This window comes from Argopecten irradians, chromosome 5, assembly GCF_041381155.1.
Source record: "Argopecten irradians isolate NY chromosome 5, Ai_NY, whole genome shotgun sequence".
Lineage (NCBI taxonomy): Eukaryota > Metazoa > Mollusca > Bivalvia > Pectinida > Pectinidae > Argopecten > Argopecten irradians.
Window position 1 is genome coordinate 4,885,921 of NC_091138.1, and position 25,345 is coordinate 4,911,265.

General features: G+C 36.0%; 1 protein-coding gene across 1 annotated transcript in view; it reads right to left on the reverse strand.

The window, feature by feature from the left end:
* Positions 1 to 25,345, reverse strand: part of LOC138324219 (cytoplasmic phosphatidylinositol transfer protein 1-like) — a 47,799-nt gene that overhangs the window by 8,338 nt on the left and 14,116 nt on the right. Inside the window, 7 exon segments of the mRNA XM_069269299.1 lie at positions 113 to 176; positions 5,695 to 5,790; positions 6,155 to 6,214; positions 7,137 to 7,235; positions 10,989 to 11,060; positions 16,181 to 16,188; positions 24,631 to 24,719. Of these exon segments, the coding sequence (XP_069125400.1) occupies positions 113 to 176; positions 5,695 to 5,790; positions 6,155 to 6,214; positions 7,137 to 7,235; positions 10,989 to 11,060; positions 16,181 to 16,188; positions 24,631 to 24,719 (488 nt within the window).

Here is a 25,345-nt window from a genome sequence, read left to right on the forward strand (position 1 = left end):
GGCATTTATATGATTTGTCCTAACTAGTTAGTCTCACAGTCCATAGGTTAAACAGGTTGAGATATATCTGGTTATATCTCGTTATATCAGCATTGTTATGTCACACACTCACCTATCCATTCATCAATCCAACAGAAAGCTTGTCGGTGGCCTAGTAACAAAATGTCCCGCACAGACTGAAAAAAAAAAAAAAAAATGTTCTCTTTTTAAATCTTCAAACAAAGTTACATTACTATACCAGATATTTCAGTTTAATTAAATATTTATAAAGAGCTGAAAGCATTCCAGAGCACATTATGTTGTTTTGATTAAACTCCATCCAACTGCTCACTGACTGTTATCATCTTGTCATATCTCATTTATTTTATGTAATGAAACCCACAAAAATATTGTAAGTGAAGGCTTCTTTCTGTATTTTTCACGCTCTAACTACTATGAGTCCCTGAGGTAAGATAATTACCCTGTGAGTGAAGGCTTTCTGTATTTTTCACGCTCTAACTACTATGAGTCCCTGAGGTATGATAATTAACCTGTGAGTGAAGGCTTTCTGTATTTTTCACGCTCTAACTACTATGAGTCCCTGAGGTATGATAGTTACCCTGTGAATGAAGGCTTTCTGTATTTTTCACGCTCTAACTACTATGAGTCCCTGAGGTATGATAATTACCCTGTGAGTAAAGCCTTTCTGTATTTTTCATGCTCTAACTACTATGAGTCCCTGAGGTATGATAATTACCCTGTGAGTAAAGACTCTCTGTATTTTTCACGCTCTAACTACTATGAGTCCCTGAGGTATGATAATTACCCTGTGAGTAAAGCCTTTCTGTATTTTTCATGCTCTAACTACTATGAGTCCCTGAGGTATGATAATTACCCTGTGAGTAAAGACTCTCTGTATTTTTCACGCTCTAACTACTATGAGTCCCTGAGGTATGATAATTACCCTGTGAGTGAAGGCTTTCTGTATTTTTATGCTCTAACTACTATGAGTCCCTGAGGTATGATAATTACCCTGTGAGTGAAGGCTTTCTGTATTTATCACGCTCTAACTACTATGAGTCCCTGAGGTATGATAATTACCCTGTGAGTGAAGGCTTTCTGTATTTTTCACGCTCTAACTACTATGAGTCTCTGAGGTATGATAATTACCCTCTGAGTGAAGGCTTCTTTCTGTATTTTTCACGCTCTAACTACTATGAGTCCCTGAGGTATGATAATTACCCTGTGAGTAAAGACTCTGTATTTTTCACGCTCTAACTACTATGAGTCCCTGAGGTATGATAATTACCCTGTGAGTAAAGCCTTTCTGTATTTTTCACGCTCTAACTACTATGAGTCTCTGAGGTATGATAATTACCCTCTGAGTGAAGGCTTCTTTCTGTATTTTTCACGCTCTAACTACTATGAGTCCCTGAGGTATGATAATTACCCTGTGAGTAAAGCCTTTCTGTATTTTTCACGCTCTAACTACTATGAGTCCCTGAGGTATGATAATTACCCTGTGAGTGAAGGCTTCTTTCTGTATTTTTCACGCTCTAACTACTATGAGTCCCTGAGGTATGATAATTACCCTGTGAGTAAAGACTCTCTGTATTTTTCACGCTCTAACTACTATGAGTCCCTGAGGTATGATAATTACCCTGTGAGTAAAGCCTTTCTGTATTTTTCACACTCTAACTACTATGAGTCTCTGAGGTATGATAATTACCCTCTGAGTGAAGGCTTCTTTCTGTATTTTTCCCGCTCTAACTACTATGAGTCCCTGAGGTATGATAATTACCCTGTGAGTGAAGGCTTCTTTCTGTATTTTCACGCTCTAACTACTATGAGTCCCTGAGGTATGATAATTACCCTGTGAGTGAAGGCTTCTTTCTGTATTTTTCACGCTCTAACTACTATGAGTCCCTGAGGTATGATAATTACCCTGTGAGTGAAGGCTTTCTGTATCTTTACGCTCAAACTACTATGAGTCCCTGAGGTATGATAGTTACCCTGTGAGTGAAGGCTTTCTGTATTTTTACGCTCAAACTACTATGAGTCCCTGAGGTATGATAATTACCCTGTGAGTAAAGCCTTTCTGTATTTTTCACGCTCTAACTACTATGAGTCCCTGAGGTATGATAATTACCCTGTGAGTGAAGGCTTTCCGTATTTTTCACGCTCTAACACTATGAGTCCCTGAGGTATGATAATTACCCTGTGAGTGAAGGCTTTCCTGACGCTCTACTACTATGAGTCCCTGAGGTATGATAATTACCCTGTGAGTAAAGGCTTCTTTCTGTATTTTTCACGCTCTAACTACTATGAGTCCCTGAGGTATGATAATTACCCTGTGAGTGAAGGCTTTCTGTATCTTTACGCTCTAACTACTATGAGTCCCTGAGGTATGATAATTACCCTGTGAGTGAAGGCTTTCTGTATCTTTACGCTCTAACTACTATGAGTCCCTGAGGTATGATAATTACCCTGTGAGTGAAGGCTTTCTGTATCTTTACGCTCTAACTACTATGAGTCCCTGAGGTATGATAATTACCCTGTGAGTGAAGGCTTTCTGTATCTTTACGCTCTAACTACTATGAGTCCCTGAGGTATGATAATTACCCTGTGAGTGAAGGCTTCTTTCTGTATTTTTCACGCTCTAACTACTATGAGTCCCTGAGGTATGATAATTACCCTGTGAGTGAAGGCTTTCTGTATTTTTACGCTCTCTAACTACTATGAGTCCCTGAGGTATGATAATTACCTGTGAGTGAAGGCTTTCTGTATTTTCACGCTCTAAACTATGAGTCCCTGAGGTATGATAATTACCCTGTGAGTGAAGGCTTTCTGTATTTTTCACGCTCTAACTACTATGAGTCCCTGAGGTATGATAATTACCTGTGAGTGAAGGCTTTCTGTATTTTTCACGCTCTAACTACTATGAGTCCCTGAGGTATGATAATTACCCTGTGAGTGAAGGCTTTCTGTATTTTTCACGCTCTAACTACTATGAGTCCCTGAGGTATGATAATTACCCTGTGAGTGAAGGCTATATTTCTGTATGCTTCTGTATTTTTCACGCTCTAACTACTATGAGTCCCTGAGGTATGATAATTACCCTGTGAGTGAAGGCTTCTTTCTGTATTTTTCACGCTCTAACTACTATGAGTCCCTGAGGTATGATAATTACCCTGTGAGTGAAGGCTTTCTGTATTTTTCACGCTCTAACTACTATGAGTCCCTGAGGTATGATAATTACCCTGTGAGTGAAGGCTTTCTGTATTTTTCACGCTCTAACTACTATGAGTCCCTGAGGTATGATAATTAACCTGTGAGTGAAGGCTTCTTTCTGTATTTTTCACGCTCTAACTACTATGAGTCCCTGAGGTATGATAATTACCCTGTGAGTGAAGGCTTTCTGTATTTTTCACGCTCTAACTACTATGAGTCCCTGAGGTATGATAATTAACCTGTGAGTGAAGGCTTCTTTCTGTATTTTTCACGCTCTAACTACTATGAGTCCCTGAGGTATGATAATTACCCTGTGAGTGAAGGCTTCTTTCTGTATTTTTCACGCTCTAACTACTATGAGTCCCTGAGGTATGATAATTACCCTGTGAGTGAAGGCTTTCTGTATTTTTCACACGCTCTAAACTACTATGAGTCCCTGAGGTATGATAATTACCCTGTGAGTGAAGGCTTTCTGTATTTTTACGCTCTAACTACTATGAGTCCCTGAGGTATGATAATTACCCTGTGAGTGAAGGCTTCTTTCTGTATTTTTCACGCTCTAACTACTATGAGTCCCTGAGGTATGATAATTACCCTGTGAGTGAAGGCTTTCTGTATTTTTCACGCTCTAACTACTATGAGTCCCTGAGGTATGATAATTACCCTGTGAGTGAAGGCTTCTTTCTGTATTTTTCACGCTCTAACTACTATGAGTCCCTGAGGTATGATAATTACCCTGTGAGTGAAGGCTTTCTGTATTTTTACGCTCTAACTACTATGAGTCCCTGAGGTATGATAATTACCCTGTGAGTGAAGGCTTTCTGTATTTTTCACGCTCTAACTACTATGAGTCCCTGAGGTATGATAATTACCCTGTGAGTGAAGGCTTTCTGTATTTTTCACGCTCTAACTACTATGAGTCCCTGAGGTATGATAATTAACCTGTGAGTGAAGGCTTCTTTCTGTATTTTTCACGCTCTAACTACTATGAGTCCCTGAGGTATGATAATTACCCTGTGAGTGAAGGCTTTCTGTATTTTTCACGCTCTAACTACTATGAGTCCCTGAGGTATGATAATTACCCTGTGAGTGAAGGCTTCTTTCTGTATTTTTCACGCTCTAACTACTATGAGTCCCTGAGGTATGATAATTACCCTGTGAGTGAAGGCTTCTTTCTGTATTTTTCACGCTCTAACTACTATGAGTCCCTGAGGTATGATAATTACCCTGTGAGTGAAGGCTTTCTGTATCTTTACGCTCTAACTACTATGAGTCCCTGAGGTATGATAATTACCCTGTGAGTGAAGGCTTCTTTCTGTATTTTTCACGCTCTAACTACTATGAGTCCCTGAGGTATGATAATTACCCTGTGAGTGAAGGCTTTCTGTATTTTTCACGCTCTAACTACTATGAGTCCCTGAGGTATGATAATTACCCTGTGAGTGAAGGCTTTCTGTATTTTTCACGCTCTAACTACTATGAGTCCCTGAGGTATGATAATTACCCTGTGAGTGAAGGCTTCTTTCTGTATCTTTACGCTCTAACTACTATGAGTCCCTGAGGTATGATAATTACCCTGTGAGTGAAGGCTTCTTTCTGTATTTTTCACGCTCTAACTACTATGAGTCCCTGAGGTATGATAATTACCCTGTGAGTGAAGCTTTCTGTATTTTACGCTCTAACTACTATGAGTCCCTGAGGTATGATAATTACCCTGTGAGTGAAGGCTTCTTTCTGTATTTTTCACGCTCTAACTACTATGAGTCCCTGAGGTATGATAATTACCCTGTGAGTAAAGCTTTCTGTATTTTTCCGCTCTAACTACTATGAGTCCCTGAGGTATGATAATTACCCTGTGAGTGAAGGCTTTCTGTATTTTTCACGCTCTAACTACTATGAGTCCCTGAGGTATGATAATTACCCTGTGAGTGAAGGCTTTCTGTATTTTTCACGCTCTAACTACTATGAGTCCCTGAGGTATGATAATTTACCTGTGAGTGAAGGCTTCTTTCTGTATTTTTACGCTCTAACTACTATGAGTCCCTGAGGTATGATAATTACCCTGTGAGTGAAGGCTTTCTGTATTTTTCACGCTCTAACTACTATGAGTCCCTGAGGTATGATAATTACCCTGTGAGTGAAGGCTTTCTGTATTTTTCACGCTCTAACTACTATGAGTCCCTGAGGTATGATAATTAACCTGTGAGTGAAGGCTTTCTGTATTTTTCACGCTCTAACTACTATGAGTCCCTGAGGTATGATAATTAACCTGTGAGTGAAGGCTTCTTTCTGTATTTTTCACGCTCTAACTACTATGAGTCCCTGAGGTATGATAATTAACCTGTGAGTGAAGGCTTCTTTCTGTATTTTTCACGCTCTAACTACTATGAGTCCCTGAGGTATGATAATTAACCTGTGAGTGAAGGCTTCTTTCTGTATTTTTCACGCTCTAACTACTATGAGTCCCTGAGGTATGATAATTACCCTGTGAGTGAAGGCTTCTACTTTGGTTTGTAGTCCCCACACCTCAAACTTCACCTTCACAGCTTTGTACGAACACATCATTGGTTCATCACTGTCCTAGGACCAAAGCAAGAAATCAATGATTAGAATGGACAGGTGATTTCAGTTTTGTCTCCTTTTTCTTATTTTCCGAAACCTACATGAGCAAGCAAGGAAAAATAAACACAAAATTAAACAGGTTACATGCTTTTTTCTCCAAAAATCTTATTGTCAAATCACACTGTAGCCATTCAAATTATCATCTAGGTGAAAGCATATACTATGTAAATCTATGACTTTTCTCTGTGAGGCATTAAATTTGATGACTTCGGTGAAATCCACAAATTTAGCAAATAGTAGCAGCTCTACTGCATGTTTATCCCTCTTGCATAAACCTAAGTAAATACTGTATAACACAACAAATAGTTTTCTTTCAATTTACCTTCCATTCCTTCTTTAGTTTTCCTCTTCCTGTCTTTTTTGATAAAAATAATGTTGGGTCCTGAAAAAGAAAAATAGTTTTTAAAAGAAAGAAGAAAACAAGAATTCCACGGAAATGGATGTGTCACCTGCACAGCAGTTTAAAATATCACGAAAAATAGTTATTTACAGTTGAAAATATTGTAAATAATTAGATGAAGTTATCAAGTCCCGTAACTCTTGCAAATATTGACAAATTTTGACCAATATTAAACCCATTTGAGATCCCATTGATACAAAGCAATATACATAATTTGGTTGAAATCAGATAATGAATACAAAAGTTATTGAGTGGAAACCAAGAAATCATCTGTTTTGACAATTGGATAATGAATACAAAAGTTACTGAGCGGAAACCAAGAAATTATCTGTTTTGAAGATTTTAAAGTCTCGTAACTCTTGCAAATAAGTCAGATTTTGACCAGTATCAAACCCATCCCAAATCCTAATGATATTAAGCAATAGACCAAATTTGGTTGAAATCGGAAAATAAATACTTAAGTTATCGCACGGAAATCTTTTCCCGGATGCCGTCAAAGAAGCTGACATAATGATACCTATGTGTTGTCGCCTTTGCGTTGCAGGTGACACAAAAACTTGACAGAAATATATTATCTCATGTGAGCCAATTGTGTTTTAACACCAGATAAAATCAGATTGCCTAGTGGGCATGTTCAACACTGAATATGGATCAATAAATGAACCTGAAGAGTTAAAAATCAATTGCGTGATAGCATTACTATGATAAGAGATGTAATTTTCAGATGGTCCAGACATTTAACACCAGAACGACAATTTTTTTCAGTACAATCTCTTGTTATTCAGCTTTTTACTTTTGATATACAAAATTATGTTCTAGAAATCTTTGGTAAAGATGGAACCTCAATGTTGTATATGGAATGGCAAAGTAAATTAAAAAGAAAATTCCTCAACGTTGTACAAACCTCTGCTTCTTTGTAATGTTTGTCAGCCATATCATCGTAGGCAATGTCTATATGTTCTATCTCACGTACTTCCATGTCCTCATCACTGAGACCAAGAACCTGTCAAACAATATAATATTTAAGTCACGCCCAAATCCAGTATAGAGGCTGACAAAACAATACATTGTAGTATCATATCAATGCTGCATGTAAACAATGATCTAAAAAACGTTACACAATTTAATTTTAAACATCAGGAATCAAATAGAATTTTGGTAATCACAGATAACCATGGTAATCAAACCATGGCAACAAAGGTAATCATGATAATGAAAGATAACCATAGTTATAAAAAATAACCAGTAATCAAAAATAACCACAGTAATCAAAGTTAGCCATGGTGATCAAAAGTAACCATGGTAATCAAAGGTATAATTATTGTTATCAAAGATAACCATGGTATTAAAAGGCAATCATGGTAATCTAATTTAACCATATAACCATGGTATTAAAAGGCAATCATGGTAATCTAATTTAACCATGGTAATCAAAGGTATAATTATTGTTATCAAAGATAACCATGGTATTGAAAGGCAAATCATGGTAATCTAATTTAACCATGGTAATAACCATGGTAATCAAAGGTATAATTATTGTTATCAAAGATAACCATGGTATTAAAAGGCAATCATGGTAATCTAATTTAACCATATAACCATGGTATTAAAAGGCAATCATGGTAATCTAAGTTAACCATATAACCATGGTATTCATGGGACCGCAGAATCAAACCAAAAATAGATTCCTGGAAATCCCCTTTTGGGCAATCCCCTTTTGGGCACAAGATTTCATAGAGAGGTGAATGTTTCGGAGCCTGCTGATTGGGTATTCAGGGCACATCAGTTTCAAATGTTTAATGTGTGGGTTGGGCAATACATGTAGATGTAAAATATGTAAAGAAATTTTAAAATTCTGTCAAGTGTGTGTCTGACAGGGGGAGGTAATCAATATTGGAATTTCATGAATATTTTGGTCAATTTTTGGTGCGGAATTCAACATAAGATGGAACCCCCCACATAAAAATTTAGCTTGATGGTAGATCTTTATTTCTTTTTATTCACAGGTATGCCAGATGCCATTCTTCAAAATTAGTGACAGGTGACCAGACTTGAAAACTCCATTTAACCTGGACAGTGGCAAACGTTAATATATCGTATATAGCGAAATCATTTGGTTCTGCGGTCTCTATAGGATGACAACCGGATATGACGTTTTCATCATTCAGCGTCCCTGGACACCATTTGACTGAACCCAATCTGCATGTTTTTGACTGGAAATCGAATGTTGAAGGTATTTTGCTTGTACTTTATACATATTTGGTAGTTATTTTTAATACGGAGGCCTTCCTGTCTTGATAACAACACTGTAAATTGGAGGATTTTGTTAAAAAAATCACATTACACATATGTTGTTAATATAGCTTAGCACATGAACCAATATCTTAGAAAGTGATTATACAGAAGATGTTTATGTCACGATTATGACACAGGGGTTTGGGACAGTATGACACAGGGTCTAGGGTCCTGGCTGGGGGGGGTGAATGTAAGAAGTCAGCTGACTTAGAATATGATGTGTATTTCAATGATATTTAGTAAACTTCTATGAATCCACGTGATACACTGTGATTAGGAGATATTCAGGCATAATATTAGGCTTTAGGCATTATCTCTTTCCCTCTATTTATCTATTTATCATAATCACTAATCTATTTATCTGTACATGTAACTCAAATATCTTATGTATTTATTCATCATATGGATATATAGTGTTGTTTGGTTCTGTAAAATATACAGTATAGTCTTCTTTTTCACTATTAAGTGTTTAAGACTGGTCAGGAATAGGTAATAGATTCAGGCTGTAGGTCGGTGGTTTTCATTTGGGTACTCTGGGTTCCTCCAAGTACAATTGACACATCCTTAAATGGCCATGAAACCTAATCGATCTATATAAAACACTTTCTGTTTTTGTGTTCATTAATCAGCTACTTTCACTCATTCATTTTAGTTATTTTTCATTTATTTATTCATTTATTCATTTCTTCTGTTTCAGCCGAGCTTTGAACATGATACCTTTTGGGCGGACAAGTTTAACAGCTTATTCCTGACTTGAAGACAGCGCCAAGGGGAGTTAAGTCATTTCACGAAAATACTAGACAGATTTACCTTTCCATAAATGACCTGAGTATTTATTTGTGAGTATAATTTGTCTTTTTTCTCTATATATTTCTCTTATATACCTCTTTGGTTCAATTATCAGTGTTCTTAATTTCTTCGAGATGGATAGTCGAGTGAAATTCGAGTTATCTCCCTTCCATTGTCTGTAGGTCTCTGGTAAACGGAGGCATAAGCAGTCAGCCTGGTGCAATTTTAGAGGTGAATTGTGTAATTCTTTCACTTCCAGATCTTGTAACTGACTAGTTTACATCAAAATGTGAGTGAAGGATAAGCTTTATTCTATTTTTCAAAATTATTTTCTTTCTAATAGCCACGATTCTTAAGTTCTGACCAGTCTTTCGGGTTCAAACGTTGCTCTAGATTTGATTTTATCTGTCCTTGGAATCATTCAGAGGTTAATAATTCCCTTTTTCACATCAATTGGTATACATTTGTAATTTTAGAATCATCTCATTAAGAAAATCAGGGCAAATTTGAAATTTTTGGGGCTGTTTTGTATCCATATTTTATAAGCTGCACCATCATTTCTCTGTGTTATATCAGATAGATTATGACATAATATGTTATAATCATTTCTTTATGATATTGTTTTGATTACTAAGTTATATATCTATAGTATTGGGCCAGTTTTGGACCTTTGTTTTGCTTAAATTTTCAGTTCTGGATATTTTTTGCTAGATATTCCAAAAATGGGGGGTAGGGGTAAAGAATATGAGTTATCTCCCCCTGATCTTCAAGTTTAATTCAGTTGTTCATATAATCCTGTAGTACACTAACTATACTATAGTTATAAGTAAAAGTCAAAAGTCTAGGTTCAAATTTCATTGAAATATTTAAACTTTTATTTCTAAACTGTTTCAATTCTCATAATTTTTCTTACAGGAATTCCCATCGTCGATACAAGTACATAGCTTGTAGTACCAGACCAACCCATGCAGAGAGCAAACTCCCATTTTGGCATCAGACCTTATGGACATGTAGCTTTCCAAACATGGTAAATTTGAAAAATATGTAAAATGCTATAAGGCAATCATGGTAATCTAATTTAACCATATAACCATGGTAATCAAAGGCAATCATGGTAATCTAATTTAACCATGGTAATCAAAGGTAATCATGGTAATCTGTTTTAACCATGGTAATCAAAGGTATAATTATTATTATCAAAGATAACCATGGTAATCAAAGGTAATCATGGTAATCTAATTTAACCATATAACCATGGTTATCAAAGGTAACCATGGTTATCTAATTTAACCATGGTGATCAAAAGTAACCATTGTAATCAAAAGTATAGATATGGTAATCAAAGGTAACCATGGTAATCAAAGGTAATCATGGTAATCTAATTTAACCATATAACCATGGTAATCAAATGTAAAAATGGTAATCTAATTAAACCATATAACCATGGTAATCAAAGGTAATCATGGTAATCAAATTTAACCATGGTAACCAAAAGTATAAATATGGTAATCAAAGGTAACCATGGTAGTATTGGTAATCAAAGGTAATCATGATGATCAAAGTATAATAAACAAGATAACCATGGTTACCATTACAATCATTGAAAACCATGACAAATCCTATGCTTACTAACAGATAGGTAATCCTACTAACATTGAAAATCTGTACTTACATTTTCTGTACAACCCTTGTCATCTTTGTACTTAGTCTCGATGTAAATTGAAAAGTGGGGAATAAATGAGCACTGCAACAAAAAAGTCCACAGTTATAATATATAGTCATATGTCGTGGTGGTGGATCATTTATATTATTGTTATAGAGAGAGATGAAACAAACATGCATGGGATAGTGATGGCCAAGTGGTTAAGATGTCCCAACATATCACCACAAACCTCCCACTTCTGGGATGCCAGTTTGAATCCCATGTGGGGCAATTGCCAGGTACTGACTGCTTGTCTGTGGTTTTTCTCCATGTACTATGGTTTTTCTCCACCATCAAAACCTGGCACATCCTTAAAATTCCCTGGCTATTGATTGGCATAAAACTAAACAACAACTCCAAGGGGGACCTACTATATTCGACCCAATAAGTGCCCCCATCCATCTTTTTAAGCCTTAACTTCACTTACCTTGAACTAAATACAATCACAAACAAGAGGCCCAGAGGCCCTGTATCGCTCACCTGGTTTGTAATACCAAGTAATGTTCTGAATACGGGTTCATTGTTTCTTTTCTAAAGGAATGTGAATATTTACCTCTATTCCCCTATTTGGCCCCACTCTTTTTGCTCCATGGGGTCAAAGCCAAAATTTATACAAACTCTTTTCCCCTTCCCTCAAGCATGTTTCTGGCCAAATTTGGTTACAGTCCATGCACAACTCTATGACTAGTAGTGATTTAAAGGAAATGTTGGTGGACAGTTGACGGACAGACGACGAACAACGGATGCCACAATTGAAATACGCTCACCGGCCCTTCAGGCCAGGTGAGCTAAAATTGAAAAATGTGTAGGTTTCTTTTATCAATTTCTTGTGCAAAATCAATGCACTTATACACAATGGCTTACTTTGAGCAATAATTTTACAAGAGGCCCATGGGCCTTAACAGTCACCTGATATTTTATACAAATTAGTTATATCATCTACTAGCCATCTGATGTCTTTTGTTCATAAAATAGGAACATAGATCTAATAGGTCTACATACAAATTTCATTAAGCTTGGTGCATATTAACTAACATAATCATGTTTACGGATTCAATAATTATTATTGCAAAGGGCTATAACTTCATAAGTTACGATCTTATCAGGTTGATTTTCGACCTTGTCCGAGATCTTTCCAATTTCTTAAATACAAAGTTTCATGAAGCTGAGTGCATATTTATTCAAGTTATCATATTCACAAGGTCCAATTACAAATATTAGTAATTAAATTAGAGTCAAATCACGTTGATTTTAGAGCTCATGCAAGATCTGTCCAATGTTAGTCTAAATACAAAGTTTCATTAAGCTCATTTCATATTTACTCTCCGTAAATAACTGTCGAATTACAATGATTTTCTAACTTGTCCGAGATCTTTCCAATGTTAGTCTTCATACAAAGATTCATCAAGCTCAGTTCATATTTACTCAAGTTATTGCGTTCACAAGGTCCAATAATTATTAGTGCAAATTTAAAGGGCAATAACTCTGTAAATTACTGTTGAATCGCGCTGATTTTGATCTTTCCAATATTAGTCTATATACCTTGGTACAAAGTTCTAATAAGCTCATTTCATATTTACTCAAGTTATCCTGTTCACAAGGTCCAATAATAATAATTAGTGCTAAGGGCAATAACTCCATAATTTACTGTCGAATCACGTTGTTTTTCGAACTTGTGTGAGATCTTTCCAATATTAGTCTACATACAAAGTTAGTACTACACCTGTGCCTTTCTAAGTAATCCCGCGTCGACATTAAAATATGGCCTAATCCTGTCACCAGACTTTTGTAGTGTACATTCATATATGTCCCCTTAAACTGTTAATTTTTTGTGTGTTTTCATTGCTTAAAGTCAGAAAATAAAAATCACGAAAAGAATCCCTCACAAAATATAATGATTTCTCAGTATACATAACTTGGCACTATGGAGAACATACAAATTTGAGAACAATTCCTTCAGATGGACAAAAGGAGGGACAATTGGACAGACCACCGAAAAAAGGTGATTTAAGTACCATCTGATGGTGATAGGCTAACAAGAGGCCCAGAGGGCCTGTACCGCTCACCTGGTTTGTAATGACAAGTAATGTTCTGAATACAAGTTCATTGTTTATTTTCTGAAGGAATTTGAATATTAACCTCTAATTCCCCTATTGGGCCCCACTTTTTCTGCTCCAGGGGGTCAAAGCCAAAATTTATACAAGTTCTGTTCCCCTTCCCACAAGGATGTTTCTGGCCAAATTTGGTTACAATCCATGCAGAACTCTAGGACAAGTAGCGATTTATAGGATTTACCTCTATTTCCCCTATTGGGCCCGCCCCTCCTGCCCCCTGGGGGTCAGAGCTAAAATTTATACAAGTTCTGTTCCCCTTCCTCCAAGGATGTTTGTGGCCAAATTTGGTTACAATCCATGCAGAACTTTAGGACAAGTAGCGATTTATAGGATTTACCTCTATTACCCCTATTGGGCCCCGCCCCTTCTGCCCCGGGGGGGTCAGAGCCAAAATTTATACAAGTTCTGTTCCCCTTCCCCCAAGGATGTTTGTGGCCAAATTTGGTTACAATCCATGCAGAACTCTAGGACGAGTAGTGATTTAAAGAATTAACCTCTATTTTCCCTATTGGGCCCCGCCCCTCCTGCCCCCGGGGGGTCAGAGCCAAAATTTATACAATTTCTATTCCCCTTCCCCCAAGGATGTTTCTGGCCAAATTTGGTTACAATCCATCCTGAACTCTATGACAAGTAGCAATTTATAGGATTTACCTCTATTTCCCCTATTGGGCCCCGCCCCTCCTGCCCCCGAGGGGGGTCAGAGCCAAAATTTATACAAGTTCTGTTCCCCTTCCCCCAAGTATGTTTGTGGCCAAATTTGGTTACAATCCATGCAGAACTCTAGGACAAGTAGCAATTTATAGGATTTACGTCTATTTCCCCTATTGGGCCCCGCCCCTCCTGCCCCCTGGGGGTCAGAGCTAAAATTTATACAAGTTCTGTTCCCCTTCCTCCAAGGATGTTTGTGGCCAAATTTGGTTACAATCCATGCAGAACTCTAGGACAAGTAGCGATTTAAAGAATTAACCTCTATTTTCCCTATTGGGCCCCGCCCCTCCTGCCCCCGGGGGGTCAGAGCCAAAATTTATACAATTTCTATTCCCCTTCCCCCAAGGATGTTTCTGGCTAAATTTGGTTACAATCCATCCTAAACTCTATGACAAGTAGCGATTTATAGGATTTACCTCTATTTCCCCTATTGGGCCCCGCCCCTCCTGCCCCTGAGGGGGGTCAGAGCCGAAATTTATACAAGTTCTGTTCCCCTTCCCCCAAGTATGTTTGTGGCCAAATTTGGTTACAATCCATGCAGAACTCTAGGACAAGGAGCAATTTATAGGATTTACGTCTATTTCCCCTATTGGGCCCCGCCCCTCCTGCCCCCTGGGGGTCAGAACTAAAATTTATACAAGTTCTGTTCCCCTTCCTCCAAGGATGTTTGTGGCCAAATTTGGTTACAATCCATGCAGAACTCTAGGACAAGTAGCGATTTATAGGATTTACCTCTATTTCCCCTACTGGACCCCGCCCCTCCTGCCCCTGGGGGTCAGAGCTAAAATTTATACAAGTTCTGTTCCCCTTCCTCCAAGGATGTTTGTGGCCAAATTTGGTTACAATCCATGCAGAACTCTAGGACAAGTAGCGATTTATAGGATTTACCTCTATTTCCCCTATTGGGCCCCGCCCCTCCTGCCCCCTGGGGGTCAGAGCTAAAATTTATACAAGTTCTGTTCCCCTTCCCCCAAGGATGTTTGTAGCCAAATTTGGTTACAATCCATGCAGAACTCTATGACTAGTAGCGATTTAAAGGAAATGTTGACGGACGGACGGACGGACGGACGGACGGACGACGGACGACGGACGACGGACGCTGCGCCATGACATAAGCTCACCAGCCCTTCGGGCCAGGTGAGCTAAAAATGCAATGTCGACGTCATGATCAGCTAAAATAGAAGATTTATGGTATAACCAAAGGTATTATAAACTTCCCTGGGTGTCAATAACCAACCCAGTAAGTTATTAGGGTTACAGATGGAAATAAAATAATTATACGAGATATTCATGTGTATTTAACCATGGAGGACAAATGTGAATTGTAGTTTAGATATACCTGTGATTTTCTCACCTATACATGTGATGGACCATTTCCTACACTAGTTAATGCAGCACCAATAACACACACTGCCTCAGGGACAACATTAACAGTGGGAATCGCTGACCCCTGATGGCCTCTCGTGTTCAGGGAACACAAATATAGGCGTGTTAGGAGAGTTTTATACACATTATGAGAGTTTTCAGATACAATTTATGACGTAAGAACACACTGGTAGATTTGACAACAAATTACCTTGACCTATTTTCTGAAGTAAACATGAACAAGAAGGACATCGCCCTTCTTTGATCTCACTTTCTAAGTCGAAACAAAATAATGGAAGCATGACTAAAGCTGATTTCACCGCCCAGATGGTTTATAATACAGCCAATCTGGAGAAGTCAGGCACTCCATCATATTTATAAATAAATTAACTTCATATTAGATAGCACTTGGACAAGGTAAACGTATTGACAGCTCAATTGATTTTAACGGTGTTTAAATAGTACCTTAGTCATTCATCACAATGACAGTTCAAACATAAAGAATGGGTACAGCCGTTAAGTACGCAGGACTTAATGTACAGGTACTATATACACGTATAAACTAGAGCAGATTTATCTCACAAAATCTAAACTAATAAATCACAAAACATATTCTGAAATTATTGATTTTTCTTTATTTCATAATCAGTTTCAATAAACCAATCAAAATGTTTAAAGGGTTTGGATATATAAATGGATTTAAAGCTGCCAATACAAGGAACAGTGTTGATTTGGCTTGGTTAAGTGATGTTCCATTAATAGCCAGGGTCATTTAAGGACATGTCAGGTTAAAGTGGTGGAGAAAAACCAGGGGTCAGTATCTGGCAACTGTCCCAGATGGGATTCAAACTCTCAACCCAAAGGTGGAGGGCTTGTTGTAGCCTACTTATTAATAGCCCTATACAAAGGGCCTGTGTTAAGTACCCGTATTGGTAAGTTCACCGTAAACACGTAAAGATAGCAGCGTATACTCACAGTATATTCTGATAGACAGCAGGAACAGCACAAACATGGAAATAGAACAATAAAAGTATTAGTTGTTTAATACATAACTGTATGACATCAAAGAGATCCACATACGCATAAATCTCACAGAATACTGATACAATGTCATGTAAAAGTTTTACTATTATAACATCATGTCACAATCTTAGTCAAAAATCTCACAGAACAGGGATACACGACGTCATGTAAAAGTTTTACTATTATAACATCATGTCACAATCTTAGTCAAAAATCTCACAGAACAGCGATACACAACGTCATGTAAAAGTTTTATTATTATAACATCATGTCACAATCTTAGTCAAAAATCTCACAGAACAGTGATACACGACGTCATGTAAAAGTTTTACTATTATAACATCATGTCACAATCTTAGTCAAAAATCTCACAGAACAGTGATACACAACGTCATGTAAAAGTTTTACTATTATAACATCATGTCACAATCTTAGTCAAAAATCTCACAGACCAGTGATACACAACGTCATGTAAAAGTTTTATTATTATAACATCATGTCACAATCTTAGTCAAAAATCTCACAGAATAGTGATACACGACGTCATGTTAAAGTTTTACTATTATAACATCATGTCACAATCTTAGTCAAAAATCTCACAGAACAGTGATACACAACGTCATGTAAAAGTTTTACTATTATAACATCATGTCACAATCTTAGTAAAAAATCTCACAGAACAGTGATACACGACGTCATGTAAAAGTTTTACTATTATAACATCATGTCACAATCTTAGTAAAAAATCTCACAGAACAGTGATACACAACGCCATTAAAAGTTTTACTATTATAACATCATGTCACAATCTTTGTCATAAATCTCACAGAACAGGGATACGACGTCATCTAAAAGTTTTATAATATCATGTGACTATCTTACCAGGATAGATAAAAACTATATCCATGTATACAGCGATTAAAATTTTCAAAAATCATGTACATGATAACATTATTATATAAATAACTAGATTATAGAACTATAATACTAAGGCAAGTAATAAGCCAGTCCAATTTTAAATATAGCAGTTCAATATAACAATTAACATATTGATGTGAAACAAGAGGCCCATGGGCCTTAACGGTCACCTGAGTTAGAATATATAATGAAACAAATAATGAAACAAATTAAAGACACATAAACACTATATGCTGGGCCTTGAAGTTGGTCAGTGATTTATAAATTTGACTTTTTAGTCTATGAAGAGTATTTGCTTCCATCAAACCTGTGAACTTAGAAGTATTTTTTTAATTTTAATCATTTTGACCCTGTTAGGTCATGCCCCTCTGGTCCCCCAGGGGGTTATGGAGGACTTATATGGATGTTAAAATGCTATATCTCAGGCTAATAATTCTAATCAAGTTTGACCCATTTCCTATGAAAATTGAGCAAATAATGTTCATGAATGTTTTTCATATATAAACTAAAGCAAACTTGAACCCCTCCCTAGAAGGTAACGTGAGACCCCAGGGTCATATAATTCACAATTTTTATAAAACACCTTAAGACCTTTCCATCTATAATTATTTGATTCTACCAATTCCAGAACTTTAGAAGAGTTTTGAAGCTTTAGCCTATATGACCTTTTTTGGCCCTGCCCCTCTGCCCCCAGGGGGTCCATCCGGACCATTATGGATATGATGTTAAAATGCTATATCAGGCTAATAATTCTAACCAAGTTTGACTCATTTCCTATGAAAATTGAGCAAAAAATGCTCATAAATGTGTTTTTCCTATATAAACTATAGCAAACTTGATCCCCTCCCAAGGGGAAACGTGGGACCCCAGGGTCATACAATTCACACTTTTTATAAAATACTTTAAGAATTTTTCATCAATAAAGTGTATTTGATTCTACCATTTCTAGAATTTCAGAAGAAGGTTTTTGAAGTTTTAGCCTATTTGACCCCTTTTGACCCAGCCCCTAAGGCCCCTTGGGGTCAGTCATCTCATACTGATAATTCTGACAACATTTGACTCATTTCCTATTAAAAATGACCAAATAATACTCAAAAATGTATTTTCCTTATAAATTGCTTCAAAAGTTTTGGAGAAGAAGTCAAAAATGTAAATTGTTTACGGACATATGACAGACGACGGACGACAACGGACAAAAGGCGATTAGAAAAGGTCACTTGAGACTTCGTCCCAGGTGACCTAAAAAAGTCCTCATGTCCATTACTTGATAAAAGTATATGTTATTTTCAATAAACATCCAATAAAATATGCAATGCAAGATGAAAGAAATGATTGTCCATTTTATTATTAGAATATGTACATGTAGGTGTCCCTTTAAGCCCAATGCAAGCACATTTGTTATATTTTAGAGCCCTAGGTGTCAGGTTTATAGATATGGTATAAGTAGAAAACTGAAAATTAGACAATGGGACAAAATTAATATTCTCATCGCATATTTGGATGAAATTCAATATATATTTTAATTAAGATACAGATAATAAAGTACAGCGTGATATTTTTAATCTATTTAGAAACAAGATACTAATCTACAAGGTACTAACACGACACTGACGTCAATCGCCTCAGACCAAACAAAAGCCATGATATACCTCAAACACATGATCTGATAACAGATCCTAATTCTATATCACCCTTTTACAGCCAGGGCAGAGTTACTGCGGTGGTAAAGTGGCTGGTCATGTGACCAATAAAACATCTCTAGTGATCTACATATTGATTCCCATCCCTGCGGCTGCAGTGTGTGACATTTCTACACTACATAGACATTATTGTAATGGCTCCCTAGGTGCTCAGTTTTAGGTCAACAACATCTCACATATCAATATATACAGAGAATATTGTATTCGGAATAGAACCTGTTATTCTCATAAAATCATACATCATGCACTAATAGAATTTCAAATATGTTAATGAACAATTGAAAAGATTGATGATGTTTCCTGTAACTTTTCCCATCTCCATAGGTCACTGAGCTATCTAATTCATAAACATGATTACAAGGCTACAAAGAATAGGAGCAAACCTTTATAAACCAGGTGTTGAGGTGGAGATAGAAAAGAATTTTGGAACAAAACCACCATCTGTTTTTACGTAAAATACATATTACATACATCATACATAGATATAAAGTTATACCCAATACAAAATGTTTACCTCTGAAGCCAGGAAAACTTTGAACCTAACAATTTGTCTGTCTCTATAGTAATACAACTGAGGATAAGGTACTACTGTCTGAAATGTGTTTTTACATGCTTCATTAGATATGTTTATGTCCATACACAAGGGAACTATATCTAGTGCTCGTATCCACTTTGCAGATATCAATTATAAATGAAACAAGGTCAATATATGTCACACCTGATCATATTTCAGTACATGAAAAACTATGTTCATCTTAATATTGAACTATTCAAGTGACAGATTATGAAAAAACCACATTTTTCTGTACCATATTCATCTATCTGAATAATTTGGTATTTTCAATGCCTGTGCCAGAAGTTGAACACTGGAACATTGGCTGATACTAGTCTGCTCACCTGACATAAGCTTAGGAGTAATACATGTATAATTATCTGAAACATATACAGTAGCAGCAGTAACACTGTAATGAAGAATGCAAAAGGCTTGTTATTATTTGGCTAGATTTGTTGACAGAATAAAAACAACATACCATGCATATTTCTTGACAAAAATAAGTCAGCAGTATTTGTATGTTAATTGTTTCCATATTTTTGTGTGTGTAATTGTTGGTTTACTAAGTGTTTGTCTTCATTACAGCTCTGAGTGAATTCCCCACACTAAAAGTAAGACTCAAGAGATTTATCACCAGTGCTAAGTGGGACATGCCATATTTCCAATGAAGAATCTTCAGAAAACACCAGTGATTGCCATGATGTTTGTTTTCTTTAGTGCAACCTTCACCTAACTTTGCTGAGGTTATCTCCGTTAATCTGACATATTTGAAGAAAACAGAAATAGACGGCACTGTGACATTCCCTAAGGTTCCAATAAAATAGCTAAATCCTTAACACAACACATTCATGTAATCCCACTAAGGATCCCGAGAGATGTGAAACTCCACATCACGGAATCTCCCAATATCTATAAATAACTTTCTTTTTCCAAGCAAATAACTTTTTACGTTATTAGCTGGATCAATTTGGAAAAGCACCTATACAATCTATGCCTGCATTTTATTGTAGATTTTTTCCCATTCATAGAAGATGGAATTGTAAAAAATTGAATTTTTATCTCTTTGATGTACCTAAGATGTGTAACAAAGAGCAAAAAAGGTAGATATTTTTCCCATTACTCTTAATTATTATTTAGAATATGAATTACAGACCCGCCCACTTCATGATGTACCACTTAAAACCTTTTAAAATCCAAAATACCTTTGGCAGATCTGAATACATGTGTAAATGTTTAAATTCCTCAAAATCTTAATTTCATCTTGATGGAAATCTTCTAAAACCCATACCTGTTCATATTTGCTATACAGTAAAACATGGTTATAACGAACCTCTGGGGACCAACAAAATCCCTTTATTATAAGCATAGTTCATAATACACATATTAGAAACATATTATAGTAACATTAACATGAACTACGTTATAACCACGAACTCACTGTAAGTGTATTAGATATAGGCATGTTTTACTGTATATATACAGTTTGCCATAGCCAATTAAAAAAGACCATAGGTCAAACACACAAAACAAATATTCATATATACAATACATAAAACAAATAAACAATGATGATGCAGTCTGCCCTTACTAACCTGTTATTGTATAGGGGTAATATACCTACTAACCTGTTATTGTATAGAGGTAATAGATCTACTAACCTGTTATTGTATAGAGGTAATAGATCTACTAACCTGTTATTGTATAGGGGTAATAGACCAACTAACCTGTTATTGTATAGGGATAATAGACCTACTAACCTGTTATTGTATAGGGATAATAGACCTACTAACCTGTTATTGTATAGGGGCAATATACCTACTAACCTGTTATTGTATAGGGGTAATATACCTACTCACCTGTTATTGTATAGAGGTAATAGACCTACTAACCTGTTATTGTATAGGGGTAATAGACCTACTAAACTGTTATTGTATAGGGGTAATAGACCTACTAACCTGTTATTGTATAGGGATAGTAGACCTACTACCTGTTATTGTATATGTTTGGGGTAATAGACCTACTAACCTGTTATTGTATAGGGGTAATAGACCTACTAACCTGTTATTGTATAGGGATAATATACCTACTGACCTGTTATTGTATAGGGGTAATAGATCTACTAACCTGTTATTGTATAGAGGTAATAGATCTACTAACCTGTTATTGTATAGGGTAATAGACCTACTAACCTGTTATTGTATAGGGGTAATATACCTACTAACCTGTTATTGTATAGGGGTAATAGACTACTACTGTTATTGTATAGGGTAATAGACCTACTAACCTGTTATTGTATAGGGTAATAGACTACTAACTGTTATTGTATAGGGGTAATAGACCTACTAACCTGTTATTGTATAGGGGTAATAGACCTACTAACCTGTTATTGTATAGGGGACTACTAACCGTTATTGTATAGGGTAATAGACCTACTAACCTGTTATTGTATAGGGTAATAGACCTACTAACCTGTTATTGTATAGGGGTAATAGACTACTAACCTGTTATTGTATAGGGTAATAGACCTACTAACCTGTTATTGTATAGGGTAATAGACCTACTAACTGTTATTGTATAGGGTAATAGACCTAATAACTGTTATGTATTGGGGTAATAGACCTACTAACCTGTTATTGTATAGGGGTAATAGATCTACTAACCTGTTATTGTATAGGGGTAATAGATCTACTAACCTGTTATTGTATAGAGGTAATAGACCTACTAACCTGTTATTGTATAGGGATAATAGACCTACTAACCTGTTATTGTATAGGGGTAATAGATACCTACTAACCTGTTATTGTATAGGGGTAATAGACCTACTAACCTGTTATTGTATAGGGTAATAGACCTACTAACCTGTTATTGTATAGGGGTAATAGACCTACTAACCTGTTATTGTATAGGGGTAATAGACCTACTAACCTGTTATTGTATAGGGTAATAGACCTACTAACCTGTTATTGTATAGGGGTAATAGACCTACTAACCTGTTATTGTATAGGGGTAATAGACCTACTAACCTGTTATTGTATAGGGATAATAGACCTACTAACCTGTTATTGTATAGGGGTAATAGACCTACTAACCTGTTATTGTATAGGGGTAATAGACCTACTAACCTGTTATTGTATAGGGATAATAGACCTACTAACCTGTTATTGTATAGGGTAATAGACCTACTAACCTGTTATTGTATAGGGGTTAATAGATACCTACTAACCTGTTATTGTATAGGGGTAATAGACCTACTAACCTGTTATTGTATAGGGTAATAGACCTACTAACCTGTTATTGTATAGGGGTAATATACCTACTAACCTGTTATTGTATAGGGGTAATAGACCTACTAACCTGTTATTGTATAGGGTAATAGACCTACTAACCTGTTATTGTATAGGGGTAATAGACCTACTAACCTGTTATTGTATAGGGGTAATAGACCTACTAACCTGTTATTGTATAGGGATAATAGACCTACTAACCTGTTATTGTATAGGGGTAATAGATCTACTAACCTGTTATTGTATAGGGGTAATAGACCTACTAACCTGTTATTGTATAGGGGTAATAGACCTACTAACCTGTTATTGTATAGGGTAATAGACCTACTAACCTGTTATTGTATAGGGGTAATAGACCTACTAACCTGTTATTGTATAGGGGTAATAGACCTACTAACCTGTTATTGTATAGGGGTAATAGACCTACTAACCTGTTATTGTATAGAGGTAATAGATCTACTAACCTGTTATTGTTATGGGTAATAGATCTACTAACCTGTTATTGTATAGGGTAAATAGACCTACTAACCTGTTATTGTATAGGGGTAATAGATCTACTAACCTGTTATTGTATAGAGGTAATAGACCTACTAACCTGTTATTGTATAGGGGTAATATACCTACTAACCTGTTATTGTATAGGGGTAATAGACCTACTAACCTGTTATTGTATAGGGGTAATAGACCTACTAACCTGTTATTGTATAGGGGTAATAGACCTACTAACCTGTTATTGTATAGGGGTAATAGACTACTAACGTTTTGTATATAATCTACTAACCTGTTATTGTATAGGGGTAATAGACCTACTAACCTGTTATTGTATAGAGGGTAATAGATCTACTAACCTGTTATTGTATAGGGGTAATAGACCTACTAACCTGTTATTGTATAGGGGTAATAGACCTACTAACCTGTTATTGTATAGGGGTAATATACCTACTAACCTGTTATTGTATAGGGGTAATAGACCTACTAACCTGTTATTGTATAGGGGTAATATACCTACTAACCTGTTATTGTATAGAGGTAATAGATCTACTAACCTGTTATTGTATAGGGGTAATATACCTACTAACCTGTTATTGTATAGGGGTAATATACCTACTAACCTGTTATTGTATAGAGGTAATAGATCTACTAACCTGTTATTGTATAGAGTTAATAGATCTACTAACCTGTTATTGTATAGGGGTAATATACCTACTAACCTGTTATTGTATAGGGGTAATAGATCTACTAACCTGTTATTGTATAGGGGTAATAGATCTACTAACCTGTTATTGTATAGGGTAATATACCTACTAACCTGTTATTGTATAGGGTAATAATACTACTCTGTTATTGTACTAACCTGTTATTGTATAGGGGTAATAGATCTACTAACCTGTTATTGTATAGGGATAATAGATCTACTACCTGTTATTGTATAGGGGTAATAGATCTACTAACCTGTTATTGTATAGGGGTAATAGATCTACTAACTTGTTATTGTATAGGGGTAATATACCTACTCACCTGTTATTGTATAGGGGTAATAGACCTACTAACCTGTTATTGTATAGGGGTAATAGACCTACTAACCTGTTATTGTATAGGGATAATAGACCTACTAACCTGTTATTGTATAGGGGTAATAGACCTACTAACCTGTTATTGTATAGGGGTAATATACCTACTAACCTGTTATTGTATAGGGGTAATAGACCTACTAACCTGTTATTGTATAGGGGTAATAGATCTACTAACCTGTTATTGTATAGGGGTAATATACCTACTAACCTGTTATTGTATAGGGGTAATAGACCTACTAACCTGTTATTGTATAGGGGTAATATACCTACTAACCTGTTATTGTATAGGGATAATAGACCTACTAACCTGTTATTGTATAGGGGTAATAGATCTACTAACCTGTTATTGTATAGGGGTAATATACCTACTCACCTGTTATTGTATAGGGGTAATAGTTCCAAGCCTTCTCTGTAATGTAGAAAATCCTTGGAATAAGAGATCGGATCCAGGTTGGCAAGCGACTGAAAGAAAGAAAGAATGTTTTGGTAAGAAATGTCTTTTTTTTTTTTTTTTTTTTTAACTACTAAAAAAATAGTATATATGAGAATTGCTTTTATCACACAATCCGCCTGATATCCAGTGATTTCGCTCGTGCAATTTTTTTTGCATATGTCACTAGTGCATTATGACCTGTAGCGATTTTCTTGGCTGGAAATTCATTGTGACGTCAGACAGAAACAATAAAATGACGTTAGAATTACGAGGACGGCGGGACAAAATGGCGGCCTTTGGTGGATTTTTTTTAATACATTTTGATGTGAAATTCTTTGTTATGTAGGTATTTGTAGTTATGTGATAAAAAGTATCTTAAATTTGTGTTCATTTCATATGAGATTTTATGAAACTCTTCTCGCAAAAATAAAAACGTCTTAAGACTCGAAACTCGTCTCGAAGTCAAGGCTCGCAAAAATAAAAACGTCTTAAGACTTGTTTCATAAAATCTCATATGAAATGAACACTCATGTAAGATCCTATATATACATATCCACTAGTACATATATGAACTTTGTGAACTTTTAACTTGTAATAATTGAAGAGGCTAGACTTTAATACACAAATATCTCAAATTTTATCACAGTTGACTTGG